The 17,647-nt window shown below is 33.0% G+C and overlaps 4 protein-coding genes across 8 annotated transcripts; 1 reads left to right on the forward strand and 3 right to left on the reverse strand.

The window, feature by feature from the left end:
• Positions 1-1,883: 1,883 nt before the first annotated feature.
• LOC111593530 (nucleobindin-2) lies at positions 1,884-3,777 on the reverse strand. The gene is made up of 3 exons (XM_023306326.2): positions 3,412-3,777; positions 2,702-3,349; positions 1,884-2,632 (listed from the first exon to the last, which is right to left on the reverse strand). The coding sequence occupies exons 1-3, from the start codon at positions 3,646-3,648 to the stop codon at positions 1,970-1,972; spliced, it is 1,548 nt and encodes a 515-aa protein (XP_023162094.1). The 5' UTR covers positions 3,649-3,777; the 3' UTR covers positions 1,884-1,969.
• A 1,934-nt stretch (positions 3,778-5,711) lies between these two features.
• On the forward strand, positions 5,712-6,868 carry LOC111593527 (uncharacterized protein C15orf41 homolog). The gene is made up of 3 exons (XM_023306320.2): positions 5,712-6,071; positions 6,143-6,631; positions 6,687-6,868. The coding sequence occupies exons 1-3, from the start codon at positions 5,806-5,808 to the stop codon at positions 6,838-6,840; spliced, it is 909 nt and encodes a 302-aa protein (XP_023162088.1). The 5' UTR covers positions 5,712-5,805; the 3' UTR covers positions 6,841-6,868.
• A 167-nt stretch (positions 6,869-7,035) lies between these two features.
• On the reverse strand, positions 7,036-8,027 carry LOC111593528 (zinc finger protein 706-like). The gene is made up of 3 exons (XM_023306321.2): positions 7,839-8,027; positions 7,332-7,495; positions 7,036-7,264 (listed from the first exon to the last, which is right to left on the reverse strand). Exons 2-3 carry the CDS (start codon positions 7,473-7,475, stop codon positions 7,175-7,177), a joined length of 234 nt encoding a protein of 77 aa, XP_023162089.1. The 5' UTR covers positions 7,476-7,495; positions 7,839-8,027; the 3' UTR covers positions 7,036-7,174.
• Positions 8,028-9,561: 1,534 nt separating this feature from the next.
• Positions 9,562-14,332, reverse strand: LOC111593531. 5 transcript variants are annotated; one of them, XM_023306328.2, is made up of 5 exons: positions 14,245-14,332; positions 12,417-12,778; positions 11,429-11,630; positions 10,824-10,990; positions 9,562-10,338 (listed from the first exon to the last, which is right to left on the reverse strand). In XM_023306328.2, exons 2-5 carry the CDS (start codon positions 12,753-12,755, stop codon positions 9,562-9,564), a joined length of 1,485 nt encoding a protein of 494 aa, XP_023162096.1. In that variant the 5' UTR covers positions 12,756-12,778; positions 14,245-14,332. The 5 variants fall into 5 exon arrangements, with proteins under 5 accessions (XP_023162096.1, XP_023162097.1, XP_023162095.1 ...); XM_023306329.2 differs by lacking the exon at positions 14,245-14,332 and adding an exon at positions 13,120-13,315; XM_023306327.2 differs by lacking the exon at positions 14,245-14,332 and adding an exon at positions 13,147-13,314.
• Between the last annotated feature and the right edge of the window lie 3,315 nt (positions 14,333-17,647).

The raw sequence follows: 17,647 nt of genomic DNA on the forward strand, positions 1-17,647 counted from the left end.
TGGATATTTATCTATTATATGTGTATCGTCTCAATTCACTGAGAGTTATACGGGTTTTGACAAAATTGTTCTAATATCGGATAAGTGGTAACTGACAGCAATAATAAATATTCTATGATTTGTCGTTGACCATATTTATAATAATACTATACGTGGAGGTTATAAATACAAATTAGATTGACAAGCGCTTCTTTTATTAAATGTACTAATTTTGATATATATATTACATATATAACATTTTTTGATTAAAAACTTTCTTAAGTTGCTTTACAAAACCGAATTTTTATAAATAAAATAATTATTTTTCGAATACAAAGCAAGTATGAGTGCCCTAGTTAGGAGTTCCAGCCCTTAATTTTGGAGGTATACTTTATGAAGGCTACAAGGCTTAGTTTTGCTTGTTTCATTTGAACATAATCATTATAGCAACTAACTTATAAGAAATTTATTTTTCTGATCTACGATGTACGTCATGAAATTGTTAGTTGATCTTTAAACAAGATTACCTCTTAAAAAATAAAATCTCAATACTTTCTTATAAAATAAAATTATTCCTCTACTTAGTTAGTCTTTTATCTTATATATATACTGTATACACGGTTCAAAAAATGATGTACATGATTATAAAACTTTTTTTCACTAACCACTGACTCACTTATTGATGTGATATTTTAGAATATTGTTCTTTTTATTTTAACTAGTATTTCTCCAAATAAATTAATTATTATTAAAGTCAGGAACGCTTAAACATATTTAATTTCTAACGGAAAATAATACAGCATTTTTTTTTATTTATATAAATTATATTTTTATTAAAGTAATTGGATAAGGAATACCAATGTAGTTGCTCTTAAAATTCAAATCCGAAAATCCTATATTTTGCTCAGTCTCCGATATAAATTTGCCTAATAATTTGAATTATTGTTGATCAAAATCGGATAGACTTATAAATTAAAGGGTCCAGTTATTGGGGCACGGCAATTTCTGAGTAAGTATTGAGTCTAGAAAAAGCTTAGCTGCTATTGGGCCGGGAACAAGAATTATGCAGTCGCAACGTTTATATGTCCCATCATTTTATTCATAGTTATTTAAAAAATTTGTAATTATCAGCACAACAGTGCTGAAACAATGTATTGAAAACAGGCATAATCGTCGGGAAAATCCAAGAGAAAAGTTATACCGACTGGTGAAAATGCGAATACAATACAATTATAGATTTAAAGATCGACTGAATCCCTTTAAGAAGACTGATCCCATCATTACATTTCCAAAAAAATTTGACTAAAACACGATTGTATGATTTGTCTTACCAATTCCTCCCTTAAAAACATTTGACATAGTCATCCTAAAAATAAACAATTTTGGACAGGAATAAAATTGTTATAATTGGTGAAAGACTTTCATATATGCATTAACCATTTTGAGAATTCAAAAAGCAGTGATGAATGACATTTTGGAGTTACCCGAATCCACTTTCATTGAAAATCTATAAAGATTAAAAGGCAGTTCCTACTTTATAGTCATAAAAATAGGAAAAATAAGATTTTCTAAGGGCAAATCGGAAGTTATCTAATAAATTACGAGCTTACATTTCAAATTTTAAGTATCTAGGTTTTATACCACTGACATGTCTAAATCGACACAATTCGTCGTCTTGATCAAGAATATGTATAATGTATGGGTTCTGACACGACAGGCAATAAAAAAATGACTAGAAAAAATTTATCGATATTTTGTTTATTTCAATGATCATTAATTTATATTAGTTAAATTATTTACAAGTATAAAAGTGTAAAGCATAAAAAAACCTGTAATGGACATAAAGTGCTGTAGTCGACAGCTAATTTGTTAAATGAGATACATACAAATTTTTTACAATCACTGAATTTTTAGATAATAGTTTTGCTTAGCAGAATACGCGATAATCTTGGAATGATTAATTTAATGTTGTTCATTTTGTTTTTGGACTCTATTGTTTTTGTGTGGACTGCTCATGCTGCACCTGGTCTCTAATCTGCGGGTTTTGCTTCTGGTTTTGTTGCTGCTGCTGTTCAGGAAGCTGTTGGCTTTGCGCAGGTGAAGGAGTCTGATTATTATTCTGTTGCTGCACAGTTTGTTGTTGGTATTGCTGAGGCACTTGTTCATGATGGACAGCTTGTGGCATGTACTGGTAATTATTAGGTTGTTGCTGCTGTTGGCTAGGCTGCTGATAGATAAGCGGTTGCTGTGGTTGCGGTTGCTGATAAGCTGCAATAGGCTGCTGTTGGCCATACTGTTGCTGTTCGGCATATTGCTGCTGTTGATGATGATACTGTTGCTGCTGCTGCGTATGCAATTGATTTGGTTGCTGGTAATGCAATTGAGAACCTTGCGAAGGGGCGGGATATGCTGCTGGCGGTGGCACTGCATAGTAGCCTTGTGGCATATTGGGATGTGGGGGCAGCTGACCTTGGGCAATCAAGCGCTGTACTTCTTCCTGTCGTCGTCGCTCAAATTCTAAATACTCTTCGTGCGAAAATTGCGGCTGTTGATCAATAGTCTCCCACTCTGGGTCCTTTTGAAACTCTTCCTTTGCGGTTTGCTGCATGAATTCATCTATACTGATAAGTCCGTCATGATTGGTGTCAGTTTCCTAATTTTAGTTGCGCCGGGAATGTGTGAATTATTAATATTGGTTTTTTTAAAGCTATTAGAATTGTACCTGAAAGTAATGCTCCCGCATGCGTTCCATTTCTTCAGCACGCTCGCGCATATCATCCTCGGGTAAATTGCTTTGGTATACTTTGTCCAGTTCCTTGACGAAAAGTGCTTTTACTTCAGCTTCATCCCAAAATCCATTGCTGTCAATGTCGTGGATTGAAAAGAAGGTTTTTGGATTGAAGTCGTCCTTGTCCATATGATCCTGCTTCTCCCAGACTTCTTCTAATTGCGCTTTATTACCTGGATGATGGACTTTCTCGTGCTTCTTGTGTTTTTGTTCCTTTTCCTTTATCTCTGCATCAAATTTTTTGCGAGACTGTTCATCCATTACTTTCTTTTGGGCCTCCCGTTCGAATTCTTTTTGCATTTCGTACTCCTTGAACTCGCCTCGTCGTTTACGGTCTGCCTCAGCTAAATCGTCGGAAGTTTTTTGAATTAGCTTACGCAAATCTTCGATTTCGAAAGTGTGCTCGTTGCCATGATCCAAGTGTTGTGGTACTTTCATATGGTCGCGATCAATATCATTACTTAGCTCGAACTCTTTATTAGCCAGCTCACGTAAACGTTCCAACTCACGACGTTTTATCTCATCCAGTTTTGTGCGCACATGATGATTCACATAATCCAGCTCTTGTGCAATTTTTCCACTCTAAATAGTTTAGATCATTATAATGGGGTAATTCCATAAAAATAAGATATCGCAAAACTTACACGTATATCGGCCTCAGGTGCTTTGTCTAGTTTCTTCCTAAACTCGGGATCAGCTTCTAGGGCTTCTACAACTTCGCGTAAATACCGTTCATATTCCAATGCAGCCTCTACGTCAGCTGTGGCAGGTGTGCTGCTTGGCTCTTTGCCGTTCTCCTCCTTTTTATTTTGCGTTACAGGCAAAGCCACAACTAAAGAAGTAATTAGAGAGAGCGCCAGCATAACATTTTCCAGAATCATGGTAAAACGATTTACTTCTGACTGTATTTTAATAACGAAAAACAGTTGTGTAAATAACTTCACAAATGTATTCTGACGTGTCTGTCTGTCTTGCGTTCTATACCTTGGCTAATGTTTTGTAACTAAGTGTTACCAGCTGTTTTAACTAATTAAGAGCGGCAGATCCCGTTTTCGATAAAATTTCCCAAATTCAATATTTTTATATATAAGTATATATTTTTTATATTGTATTGTATCATATATATTATCAAATTTAGTATTAATAATTGAATTATTTTGAATTTTTGTATCAATTAAGTTTATCGTGGAACAGTACCAATTGAGTAAGGTATCGATAGCATTTCGATATAACTATCGCTTAACTGCTTATTAAAAATAGTACTTTCATAAATATAAGTTCAAATTTTCATGAAAGTCTTCAATAAAAAATTTCAGTAACCACACAACATACTCAAACTGTCTATTTGATTCCATTTTATTACATTTTGTTAGTAGTAGACATGCCATAAATTTTAATATCTACATATCTCCTTTTTTGACTTCCATCTATTTATATTTGGTATTAATTACTAAAATTAAGTTAAAATTCAATATATATTTATATATAAATAAAATATATATATATATTAAATATAGATATGTGGAAATTTATATCATAATCAAAAACAACATATTCAAATAGAAAAATAAAACATTTTTTTGATCACGTCGATGGTGGAGTAAGTTTCAGTCTTTTTTCTTGATATTTTTATTGATTTTGTTATTTTAAACGCATAAATCCAAAAAATATTTGATAATGTTTGCTACTTAAAATTTATATTTCTTAAATAATTTTTTACATTATTTTGAAACACATCCAATAAGAAGTATACGGCAGTCTATGGTTTTTTTATTAACAGTTTTTTTTTTTTTAATAATAACCATCCGCACAGATATATATGTGTTTGTATTTAATCATCATAATTTGAGCTTTAACCCTCACTACCAAATTTAATGTTTACTACCGAAAAAAAAAATATCCTGCATGTGCCCAAGGTTCGAACCTACGCTTCCGTGACCGAGCTATCTCTACTATGTACTTTACCACCACTCCTCACTTTGTATACTAAGTGGCAAATCCAGAACTCAACTATATCTTGACAACTTAAGCACAATTAAATATCAATTCTGATTCCCCAAATAACAAACAATACTCGTTTTTATATATGCTTGGAACTGCTTTCCATATTATTTAATAACTTCAGCATAACTTAACTGATTTCAATAAAATATTCAGAATATGCCTTATATATTCAATAAAAATTCAAACTCCCTGACATATTGGCTATACTTGCATTTGAAATTTTAGATGTAGAGCTTGTAAAATTTCTGTCTAGTATCCAAAATATAAAAAATCAGAATTGTATAAAATATACATGAAACTAAATGCAAAAATTGGAGATTAGCTCTGAAAATGTAAGAGATATAATTGACTAACTGCAATTTGATATTTTTAATCAATTACATTGGAAATGATCAATTATTTGAAATAAATGTAATCTGCACATGCCATAGAGGCATACAAAAGATTCCAGTTCCTATAGACAGATGGACAGGGATACATTTAGATCGACTCGGCTTGTCGTATGTATGTATGTGTCGGGGATGGGGTGATTTTGATGCTTTAGCATCTCTTTTCATATGTCGACTGAGACTCGGTTTTCTTGCACCGCTTCGTTGTAGTCAAGCCTTGAATGCATTTTGTAGGACTAGTAGACTTCCATATGCAGTTGTCATTGGTTCTTCATTTTAAGTGATTTCTTTAATTTATTCTTCTTTCATAACAAAATGGTTCTTAACTGAGCTCCAAACTAATATTATACTAATATGTAAGTCATATAATTCTTTACATATGCACATATATTTTATTAGTTTTACCTCGAAGGCCAGGAAGGTACCTGATTATTCCGATATGTTAAGTCCACAATTGTACAATACTTTGTCTTTTAACAGTGTGTTAAGTCGATGTTGCCCTGGTATGAATAAGTGAACAACTGAAACCAGTTCAATTTTATAAACAGATGCATTGTGTTCACTTATGATGAAAACATTTCTGCCAGGAATGGTTCCTTCAGCTGATCAGGCTTATAAGCAAAATTTAGGTTTGAAATTTAAATTATGGCACAAAGTGCAAATGTATCGGATAAAAGCAAGTCAATCAAAAAAAAAGTATTGACTAGCGTAGAATATGCACTAATTTGTCAGTTTATTAATGAATTCGGTGGTGGTGGACTCCCAATGGACTGCGAGCTAAATATGGTAAATCGCGTTTTCACTGACATTGAACCACTAGCTCTAGTGTGTATATTACAAACGCAACTATATAACAAGGTGCGCGGTCAGCATTGGCGCCATGACAACCGCGCCAAAAAGCTGTTAAAAAAGTGAGTTTAAATATAAGTATGTAGCTTGATTAAGAAGCTTTCTGATTGATCTCTTTGCTACTTCTCTTTAGTTACGATGATCAGTGTCACTTGTATAATGATAATAATCTTCTTACGCGTATGGCTTGTGCGGAATCAATAAATCCCATATCGTTGTGTCGTCTTCTACTGCAAGAGAAATATGATTTGAGACAAAGACCTATCGTTTCCCAATTGCTCAAACATCCCCATTTAATAAACGATGCACGGCTAGCCGCCAACGTACAGCAGTGTTCATACAGCGACAATCAAGAGGGACCTATTACAGATCTTCGACGACGAATAATTGGCGAAGAGTACGAGCAAAAACTTAAGCAATTGGCTAATGAAGCTGGTATATATTTCTATGATGAGAGAGATTTGCGCCGTATGGGATATGACAAGACGCCCGACATCAAGGTTATATTGCCGTTTCTTTACAAAGGGCTTATAGTTAACTGGATAGAGAGCAAGGCTAATTTCGGAGATCCCAAAAGCCACAAATGGAATATACAGCAGCAATTATTGAGTTATTGCAATCGGTAAATACGCTATTATTGGATTTTGTACATATACATATCTATATTATATACATAGTTTTGGACCTGGTATTATTATCTATTGGTTTGGATATCATGAAAAAACGCCGCAGCTACCGGATAATAGTATTGGTATAACAATTCTAGCAGATTTTCCCGATCGCGAGCATTTGGATTTCATGCAGATGCCTGAATTACCGACTCCTGTATAAGCTTTTTCCATTTAACTTCTTGATACACTGTTATTAAGCAGTATTTTTTATATACTCTCATATATATAAATAAATGATTGCAATAATAAAAATAATATGTGTAATATATATATATATATATATATATTGAATGTATTGAATAATTATTGTGACAGAAAGTAAAACATTTATTATTTAAGCCAATCAAATGTATGCTTTTAAAGATAAGCTTGCATTTTATTTTTAATTATTGATTGTTTCAAATCTTATTGTTGCAATTATTCGTACTAGGTAGGCAACTCGTCGTTTACTTTATAACTTTTGAACTTGTTATACAAAATCATTCGAATGGGCGTTACAGGTCTTTCAGCTCCTCGGGCATATCATTTTTGGGATGTTTGTTCTCAAAATGTTGCTTGTAAGTCTTAGGATCTGGCATTTGCGACTGCGTGAAAGAATTGAAGTTTAAATTTTATGAATATTAAAGTTGTTTGGATAACCTTGTTTCTTACTTTGCAGAGGACACAAACATGTACGAGTGCTTTTTGGGCCGCTTTTTTTTGGTCGTTGGCACTGTGGCCCTGCTGCTTCTTCATCTTAGCTTGTTTCTCAGCGGCCTTTGCTTGCGATTGTATTTTTTGATGTCCGCGTGCCATTGCTGTTGCTTCTCCAAGCTCTACAAAATATCAAAATTCGTGTTATAATTTTTAATCAGTAACCATTAACAATAGTTAAATAAATATAAAAATTTAATTTTAATTTATTTCATTTTCATAACTGCACAACACTAGAAACCACAGCTAATTGACATTTGGCATTCCGTTTGCCTGTCTGTACTTTCTCTGTGGCTCATGTGTTCGAATAGATTATTGATACGACTAAATCATTCTTTTTAAATAAAAGTACTTGTTAGACGTCATCAGAAAGATATGGCTGCAAGTTTATATCGGTTGCCAGCTCCAACCATCTTTTTCTTAACACGTTTTTGCTCATTTAATGACCACGTTTTAATGGCTCACCTAGTTGTAAATTTGGTAGAAAGATATGCAGATGCAGTTATTAGCAAACTTAAAAATTTGTTGTAATTTAACTACGTGTTTTGTGATACCCGAAATTATTGACACTTGCTTAGCGTAAATTTCCTTGTATAGTTTGTTTTTTATTTTATAGTATTGTGACCTCTGCTTTTGTAGTATTGAGTGTTGTGAAGCGATTTATTCGCAGAACACAAGTTAAATTGGTCGTCCACCGCAAATTATCGATATGCTAGAGGTGCAACACTAAATTTTACTTATGATAATTCAAATCGTCATATATTAAAAAATAACAATGTTTCGTATGATAAAGGCTATGAAAATTCTAATCACATGAATTATAGAATATATACATACATATAATTTTTTGGTGCACTGAAAAAGTAGGTCAACAGTACTCAACAATAGAAGTTTTAAATTTGCGGTTTGTTTTATTTATTATTGTGAGTTGTACACACGAGAATATATTTTAAATTTCAAGTCTCTAGTATCAATTGTGTTCACAATATACGTAAGTTGGCGTGGTCGAAAATTTGTTGTCGATCTATACAGAATCTTCACAGAAAGTCACATGTCAAATTTAAATGTTCGAAGATACATTTTTTCCTAATTTTCAACGTCCCCATTGTGTGTAAACGCGTTGTTGTCAACGCGAGTATAAGTTCCATATTTTAAGTCTGTAGCACTCAATTTTTTTTGTAAGACGTGGTGTATATTTATACTATTTACAAATTCAATTGAGGAGGTCAACAGTAATTCTGTTGTTAAAATTTGAGAATTTAGCTTGTAAGACTCTCCCATTGGCCGAAATGAAGTCTAGCAGTTTAACTGAAAGCTTTTCTCAAATACCAGATATTGTATTTCTCTATTTGCCACGTCCCTAATGGGAGTGTCGGCAGAATCGTAACACTTAATAATGAGTATATATACAAAAATTTAAATCTCAACAGCAGCTAAATGGCTTGCGGACGGACACCATGACGGACATTGCAGGAAACCAATATACTACTTAACTTCGTGAATGACTATATATAAATATAATATAAAATTTAATTTCACTCTCTTTTCAGAACATTTCAAAATATTGTTATATTAAATGACAACGCCAAGCGAAAGAGATGTTTTCATTTTTTGTTTTATGTATGAGAATAAAGTAAGCATTTAATTGTGAATACAACAATTCTTTATCATAATCATCATAAAAGAAGTGATTAGAAAATTGTCAAACAAGAAATTATTAAGCTATTTGGCAATTAAACTATCAACAATTTTTGTATTAGCTTATATTACATATAAATTATATTAATTAGAGTAATTGGTCATAATATTGTTATTTTTCTATTGTGGACCGTAATACTTAACGTATTTTACACAAATGAAAATTTAATTATATATATATTTATATATAAATATATATATATAAATATATAACGTGTCTAAATTGGCGACTAAATTATAAACTATATTTGAAAAGTGAGATAATGATTTTTTGTGAATCCATGATAAGCTTCTATGTTAAGTTAAGAAACTCTGGCTTTTATTGAGATATTCTTACGCCTATTTGTTTCATCAGTTATTTATATGAAAAATTAATCATTTTAAAACAAACCTTTATTTATATTAAAAAATAATTGACTTAATTTATTATTATTATAACTTTATATATATTAAAATCAATTGTAAAGTTAACATTATCAATATAAAAAAGTTAAACTAACATGCTATCATTATTGTCGCAAAATTCGTTAATATTATCAACGAATACAACTTTTTCAACTATTTTCGAATCTTTCTCCAACGTTATTTGCTTAAGGCTGTTTATTAAGCACAAATTTTGTTTAATGTCGTTTTTCAGCTCGAGAAGCTCTTGTTTTGCTTTAGCAATATCTTGTACATTGTCTTTAATATTACCCTGCAACTTTCCCACAAAGAGGATCCTGTCCCTATTCGTAAACCTCTCACTTTGGTTTTGATAATGCTTGCATTTGTGTGTTAGCTCACGCGTTAGATGGTATTCCTTTTCGTATCTGGCATTTAACTCGACGTTCAAGGACGCCAATTTGTTACGTAAGTTATTTCGCATACTCGGGTCTTTGCGGCGACGTCGAATGATGTTGTTGTTGATAAATGTTTCAGTTGTGTTTTTATTAGTTTTATGATGGTTCTTTTTAAGACACCTTTCGGTCGATTTATTTGTACTCGGCTTTTCGTAATGTTGATCTGGTAATATGACCTTAATTTCGATTGTCTCCGTTTTTGGCTGAAAATTGCTTTTATTATCGGTTTGAGTTATGGTGTTTAAGTTCTTAATATAGGATTTTTTCTTAGTTTCACAGCTGAAATTCAAAAGCCTTTTTAGACATTTTAAAATTGAAAATCCATTCCAGGGTGACGAAAATTTTATGCTCTGCAGGGGCATCGATTTTAATTTTGATTCCGATTCCGATTCCCTTAGAACTTGCCGTAGCTTAAGCGATAGACACAACTACAAAATATAAATGGTTAAATATATATTTAAAGTCAAAAATTAGCAAGTAAAATGTTACTATCCCAAAAATTACATGCAATGCTTGTGTGCATCAATATTAAAATCAATATGCCCAGGCAATAGTTTTGTGTCTGCTACTAACGATACATTATCAAGTTATAAGTCATTAAATTGTTCTCTACGTAAGCCAGAAAGAATGAACTATGTGTACTATATATACTTTCTTTTACATTAAATAAAAGTTCATGTCGTAGCAAGTGATCAACGGTCAAGGAAGGGAGACGGCGGGGGTTGCTTTTAAACACAAATTTCGCATTTTCAGTCGCGTGTGGCGCCAGACGGACGGGAAGGTACGAAAAACCACACTTATTATGCAATCACTGTCGACTATCGCTCTTGCATTTGGGCCTAGTTTTGTACGGCGTGTCGGCAGGGTATGATATTAGGGAGGCAACGGGAAGTGTGGGCTTAACGCATATTACCTCATTGTGCACACGGCTTCCAGCGAGCCAAACAGGTAAAATGGCCATGGCGCTATCGTAGCTGCGCTCAATACCACGCAAACGTTCCGTTATAACGAAATCGTTGTAGTCACGCAATTCTGCTCCAGAGTTTGAGCCATGGTCGCCATATTTTTTTTTTTTGGGCCCTGCACAAACGTAACAATAAAAAAAAACCAGTAAATATTTGTTAATAAATATAGAAAGAAACTCCGTTTATATTTCTAACTGACTTAGCATAAATAATTTAATAACTTATATCTATAATAAAAAGCCTCTAATCTTTAAGCAAAATAACTTATGGAAAAGTTTAAAGATAATTGAGAGACGATTATACCTTCTTCTGATCATCTAAATATTTATAAATGTATATTGCTGTTTGTATATGTATATATTTGTATGGACTTGTTGGAAAGAACTTGCACATATTTAAAAACATATTTATTTATCCATATTTATGTATATTTACGTTTTGTATTTAATTAAAATACATATAATAATCTGTTCTAAAGTCTTTCAAATGGGTATTTTATAATTGAGATCACGCAATGTTTCTGGACATTTAATGAAAAGGAATACAAACTCACCTAGCTTATTGTTAGCGATATTATTATTAATGTTGTTCTCGGTGTTGTAAAATTGTGCATTGCCATTGTCATTGCCATTGCATAGCTCGTCATCAATTAGCGCTTTGATTATCTCATAACAAGTTGTTGTTTTAGTTACACCCGATACATAACGTAACTCATTACAGCTTAGCCAAATAGGCAATTCCTCATTGCTCTGTTTCTGTTGGCGCAGATAGATAATGTATTGGTTATTTGTCTCCAAGAAAGGTAACTTTGATGTGATAATGTATTTTCATTGAATATATTTTGAATATCAAATGTCGATGTAATAAATCCGTCATTCTGTCCGAATAAATTACTAGTTTCAAAGGGTAAAAAAAAAAATTTGGAAGTGGAATTCTGCTTAAAAAAAATACAAGAAATTCTAATTTTTAAATCGTTCTTTTAAAATAAATATATGGTATATATTATATACAAATGTATATAGTATATACAAAATATGAACAGTTATATTGTCTTTATATAATAATTGAATTTTATTTTTTCATTTTCTTCATAGGATCACGAATATTTTTTTTATGATTAAAATTAGGGGATTTTAAATTTTACTATATAAGTTTAAATAACTGTCCATACTATTGCGTACACCAGTTTGAAATTTACCGATGGAAGTTCGAACCGACTTTTAACGGCAACATTTTTGCTTTAAGTTTAAAGTGTTAAATTGACATAAATACTTTTTTTATGAATAATACAATTATGATTTGTGGATTGTTTATCTATTGAAATTTATGGGAACAATTTAAATTTCAAAGGTCGAATACCACTCTAAAAGATTGACCCGACAAAAAATTTGTCACCCCTATAATCAAGAACTACTCATACTGACCAAAGCCAAAATTGCTGGACTACTGGACAGTACTGTACTTGCTCTAGCTCTAGCTCCTACTACTCGCCGAAATTAGTCTGTTTGCTTGAGTTCAAACTAATACTGACGTATACTTACCATAGTGCTATTAGCGTTGCAGAGGGATTCGAAACGCTGTCGATGGCGATAAAGATGACGTCGATTAGTAGCCTTGGTTGGTTGGTCATTTTCATTTGTCGTGTTGTCATGTTTATTTTGGGTATGTCCTGTGAGCAGGGGAGCATCGATATCTACTTTGGGTGCTGTCGCTTTTGCATCTGACAAATGATTAGCACTTGGCTCTTTGTTGTTGGCGTTCCTTTGATTTTGGCGTCTATGTCGATTTTTTGGCGTAATTATGGGGCTACCAGGAAAATGAAATAGCAGCGAGCCTGGAGCATGATCGTCGATGAATGTAGAATTTTGTTGTTGCTGCATTGGTATACGCTCGATAATTGGTCCTGGAGTGAAGAAGCAGGTGAACCTTAATTGTAATTATATGTGGTTGTGTAAACGAATGGTTGGTTGGTTTTGTATATGTAGGTGTGTTTGTATATTGTAGCTTGATTTCTGAAACCATGCAAAACTTTCTGTTGCCGGCTAGTTCGATGGAAGCCAACGCCTCCCTTGCAATCCATTAAGATTTGTTGCTAGCGATTAAATAAATTATGCATGAGTTTCTATTGTATGGTATTGCCAACTAACTTTTGGAGTAGTGGCTCGATAGACACCACTACAATGTTCACTTGCCCCGCCAATTGCCCACGTTATTTATTAGAAAAGTATTCATCATTATTATTACCATAATTCTCATTTGAGACCCACTCACGTTTTTTGTTAACTCATTGCACAATTTTTCTTTTCAGATTCAGTTAAAAAGTCATAGCTTCCATATGTAGATTCCAGATCAGAACGATACCACGCAACCATAACAGTTTATATAATTTCCGAAATTACATTATTTTTCAATGATATTACGATTGATTTAATATTGAATTGTATTTGAGTTGTCATCAGTTAGCTTAGATTCGGATATGGCACTTTCATAAGAAACAATGAAATGGGGTTTTAATGAGTAATGACCGAGTAATCAATCATTAAATAATCTTAAGAAGTTTTGAAATCTGACACGAAGGAACATTATTATTTAAACAAATATATCATTTATATTCATTATGTATATAATATCTATATAATTAAATTGGACGCGGCAGAGAGTAAGAGTCTAAAAATGTTGTGCCAATTGGTAAAACCAATTTGTTGCATTTTGTCTATGCATTTGCACGCATATATTTAAGCGCTTGAATTCTTTTCTATCAGATTGATAACGAGTTCTCTTTTAATTATTAGCTGCTACTTCAGATTCGTATTTGCAATTAATCATGGAAAATATTCTTAGCTTGGCTGGCTGAAAATACAGACCTGTCTTTGTTCAGGTCTGTCCCGACTAGAGCTTTCTGCAGTATTCAATGTGCCAAATCGGCTAAAACCATATATTCAAAAATTCCGTGACTGTGTCGGTAGCGTCGAACTGATACATTCTTGCTTATTCTTTATGTTTGTTTCTGTTACTCTAGTATGTCTGTATATATTACGTTATGTCATGAGAACCTCTATTACATCTATTATAAATTAATATATCTACCTTATCTAATACATATGTGTTATATAAATTGTTTACTCTTCTGACTTTGAACATGAAGCTTTTTACAAGATATCACTTATTCGAACATTCTCTGTTGGTATATGATAATTGGTTTAAGGTTCCAGTTCTTTTTTGTTTTTTTGCGCTGTTTTATTCCACACATTTCATTTTGGCACCCGCAGAACCACAGAATATTATGTAATCAACTGTGAATTCTCCCAGTGCCAAGATAAAATAGCAGAAACTTGGCTTAATCGACATGATTATGTACTAAAGACTTACCAAATAATAGTTTTCCTCTAAGTTTGAGGCTTGCTCTGTATATTTTGATTTGAATAGTATTTATTAATCTCGATGTTTAAATGGTTTGTGCCATTATGTTTTATAAAGAATTCGATGCTCTGGCTACCACACTTGCTAACTAAGCTCAGTTGTCGGGCTGGAGGTACAGGACATGTTAATCCTTTGAGCTTTGACACTTGACTAAAGTTCAAATTTGAATTTGCAGCAACGTAACGTTCCTCTAGACGTCGACGTCAGCAGCGTCGAAAATTTGTCAGCGCAGCCGGAAACTGCTTACATTTATTCTAGATCTAGGGAGGTGTTATGTGCTAAGCTGCTGTCCTTGTTTTACTGCAGGCGTAGAGTGATTGCCCCCTTGCAGTTTATGTGTATTCAAATAACACCACACATACTAAAACAGGCTGAACAGACATACAGATTTAACAGGATAGAGAGAGAGAGAGAGAGAGAGAGAGAGAGAGAGAGGGAGAGCGAGAGCGAAAGAAAGAGAGAGAGAGCGTGATGGAGAGCGAGAGAGAGGGAGAGAGAGTATCAGAGCGTATAGCTAGTTTTGACTAGGAATATTATTCGACAGTCCTACAGTTATTTAGCTGGTTGCTAGTGACAACTCGCAAGTCGCGTTCGATGCACAACAAACAGAAATGAACGATGACGTATCCTTGACGACGGCTTGTGACTAACTAAAATTTTATTTGCTACCACACAAAACTTTAAAGCAATAGCGGGCAGCTAGAAACGCGCACGCACACCTGCCATAAACATATGCACGCACACACACACTCGCACATACCGGGTATGATAAAAAGAGGGTAGTTAGGTTCTTTTTCTGCCGTCATCAGCGACTGTTGTTGCTGGCAATAGCAGTTAACAACTAACAACTGGCCTGTTGTCGTTTTTGGCCAACCAGCAGCAACCACCAACCAAAAGAAGTCGCGTTTTGTCGTAATACTTTTCCACTTGCCTTATAGACAGGCGATCCACATGCGACCACTCCCTCAATCCACATTATAGTTCGCTTTTTTCATAGCGTGCAACGGCTACTACGACTACAGCCACAACACTGCACTCCCTTTGATGTTATTAGTAGATATTCTTTACCAATACCATTGGCAATACTCAGGCGTTATTTGGTAAAACCAGATTGTTGATAAAATTTTACGGTAACAACAACGATAACTAGCTGTATGTATATAAAATGTACTTTACTGGCAGGACCTAATTCGATGACTGCTGTTTTACGGTATTATATATTTTGTTGTAAATGGACAGCATTTGGATATTCAATTCGATATTCTTGTAGTCTCTAAAAATTATAAGTAACAGGCATATCCTTCTTTTATATTTATCTGTAACACACTATATATATGTGTATAAATATATGGAATACAACGTACGTTTGTCGATCATTTCGTCTATATATACATTATATATACATATAGTATGTGCATTTAATTTGAATGTATTATGTATTTATCGGCTAATCAATAACATTTTATGTATATCTCTAATATTTTCTCTATATTCCGTTTCTATACAGTTAGATACATATTTAACTGTTGTTTCATTGATCAATTCTTTATTATTAGACTCTTCACTTCCGTGAAAAGGACAAATACTGAATTGAACAAAAACTAATGTATAAAACATGGAAAATATATTCTTTAAATAAATTCTGTTGTATGTTGAATGATAATCGGATGTTATTTGATATTTTGAATGTATATTTGTATAGACAAGGTGCAACTAAGAATGTATTGTATTTACACACCGAGTTGAGCTATCTCAAATCGTAAAACCGATATGTTCTACAGCTCTACAGCTGTAAACAACGTAGTATTATATATATAATTTATATATAATTTAGTTTAGTTAACTTCCTTTATTGATTAAACAAAAAAAAATTATACACATTAGGCGGCGTATTAAACCATATCGTATTTTCCACAGTTTTAGAGCCTAACAATTTGTAGGGGTGTCACAAATCAGAGAAAACTGTATATTCTATTGTCTAACAGATATAAACTGAAAGTTCGTATATTATATTATACGTATGACCAACATGTAGGGGTGATAAATAAGTCTAGCTCAACTCCATAATTTGACCGCTGTCTTATTGTATACAGTTATTTTACGTATTTAACTGTGTTTGGTTGTTCGTGCACAAACTGCAACATATATGTATAAATGTATACAAGATTGGTAAGTGATTCACTTGGCATAACGATTTTTAAAATAACATTTATGAAAATTCGCTCCAGTGGACGGAGGCTTATAATTCTGAATGACGAAATGGTGAGCTGGTCAATACCTACTTGTAGTAAATAATTATAGTAAATAACTGTACAAGAACTTCTTGGCACCTGCTTTATTGGGGTGGAAAATTCGTAGTACTTGCCGTTCGTTGCAGTCTAATGATTTTTCGTTAAGTCAGCTAAGCTGACGTAGTACGTCCCATATAAACAGTAACTGAGACTCTTACATGGTACTTAAAGACATAAAACATAACAAACATTCGCAATAAGAACATTTTTAAATCATAGAAATAAAAAACGATTTATTCAACTCGTTTTTAAGTTGAGCATATTGGTTTTCTGCAACGTCCTTCTTGCTGTCTGTATATCCGTATGAATGCAAACCATTTTACCACCATTGAACCTATATAGCTCATTAGTACCATTGGTACATAAAATGTTAATATTTCTCTAATACGCCCACTACAACCATGACTGAAAGCATAGTGATTTGTAAAACTGTCATACCTTGAAGCTGTTAGTGCTAGAAATAAATTGAAAAGGGCATATTTTCTAAAGTCCTCTAGCTCGAAACTTAAGTATTTAGTAATTGAGTTAAAGTTGTACGTTACATTTGCGGCGTTGCATCTTAAAAGGAAACTATGACTTTCATCCACTGTTTTGGAGTCTAAGCTAAAATTTGGCACTTACATTTCTGCAAACCCCTTCTTCGAATTGACCAAAAATAATATTTTCACGCCCGGGGATCGTTGCAAATCAAATATTTAGCTTCGATAGTTTTACTATTATTGACCCAGTATTTATTTTCAAAACATTTTGTATATGTGGCCTTACAGGGCGTGCCAACTATATTTAAAATTGGATTTGAATGAGGTTACTGCAGATTCCAAATCGGTTTTTTTTAACTTTTGAGTTTGAGTCGTCAAATTTCAGGTCACCTTCTCCATAAAAATATTTGTAAATTATTTTATTGCTTTTAGACCGTATATAAATAAACGTAAATATTATATGCAATTATTATATGCATTCGTTATATATAAATATTTTTGAAACAGTTTTTCAGAAACCAATAAAAACACAAATTATTTGTCAACCCAAAACCAGACCAAAATTGGACTACCACCAATACC

Source organism: Drosophila hydei, unplaced genomic scaffold (assembly GCF_003285905.1).
Source record: "Drosophila hydei strain 15085-1641.00,03,60 unplaced genomic scaffold, DhydRS2 tig00000001-arrow-pilon, whole genome shotgun sequence".
NCBI lineage: Eukaryota > Metazoa > Arthropoda > Insecta > Diptera > Drosophilidae > Drosophila > Drosophila hydei.

Excerpts from the sequence above, each read along its gene's own strand:
- LOC111593530 (XM_023306326.2), bottom strand. The coding sequence starts at position 3,648 with ATGATTCTGGAAAATGTTATGCTGGCGCTCTCTCTAATTACTTCTTTA. Across the intron at positions 3,350-3,411 it reads CACCTGAGGCCGATATACGT|AGTGGAAAAATTGCACAAGA; the intron begins GTAAGTTTTGCG and ends TAAACTATTTAG. Across the intron at positions 2,633-2,701 it reads TGCGGGAGCATTACTTTCAG|GAAACTGACACCAATCATGA; the intron begins GTACAATTCTAA and ends AACTAAAATTAG.
- LOC111593527 (XM_023306320.2), top strand. The coding sequence starts at position 5,806 with ATGGCACAAAGTGCAAATGTATCGGATAAAAGCAAGTCAATCAAAAAA. Across the intron at positions 6,072-6,142 it reads GCCAAAAAGCTGTTAAAAAA|TTACGATGATCAGTGTCACT; the intron begins GTGAGTTTAAAT and ends ACTTCTCTTTAG. Across the intron at positions 6,632-6,686 it reads TTATTGAGTTATTGCAATCG|TTTTGGACCTGGTATTATTA; the intron begins GTAAATACGCTA and ends TTATATACATAG.
- LOC111593528 (XM_023306321.2), bottom strand. The coding sequence starts at position 7,475 with ATGGCACGCGGACATCAAAAAATACAATCGCAAGCAAAGGCCGCTGAG. Across the intron at positions 7,265-7,331 it reads ATGTTTGTGTCCTCTGCAAA|TCGCAAATGCCAGATCCTAA; the intron begins GTAAGAAACAAG and ends TCTTTCACGCAG.
- LOC111593531 (XM_023306328.2), bottom strand. The coding sequence starts at position 12,755 with ATGCAGCAACAACAAAATTCTACATTCATCGACGATCATGCTCCAGGC. Across the intron at positions 10,991-11,428 it reads TATCGCTAACAATAAGCTAG|GGCCCAAAAAAAAAAAATAT; the intron begins GTGAGTTTGTAT and ends ACGTTTGTGCAG. Across the intron at positions 10,339-10,823 it reads GAAGCCGTGTGCACAATGAG|TTGTGTCTATCGCTTAAGCT; the intron begins GTAATATGCGTT and ends TATATTTTGTAG.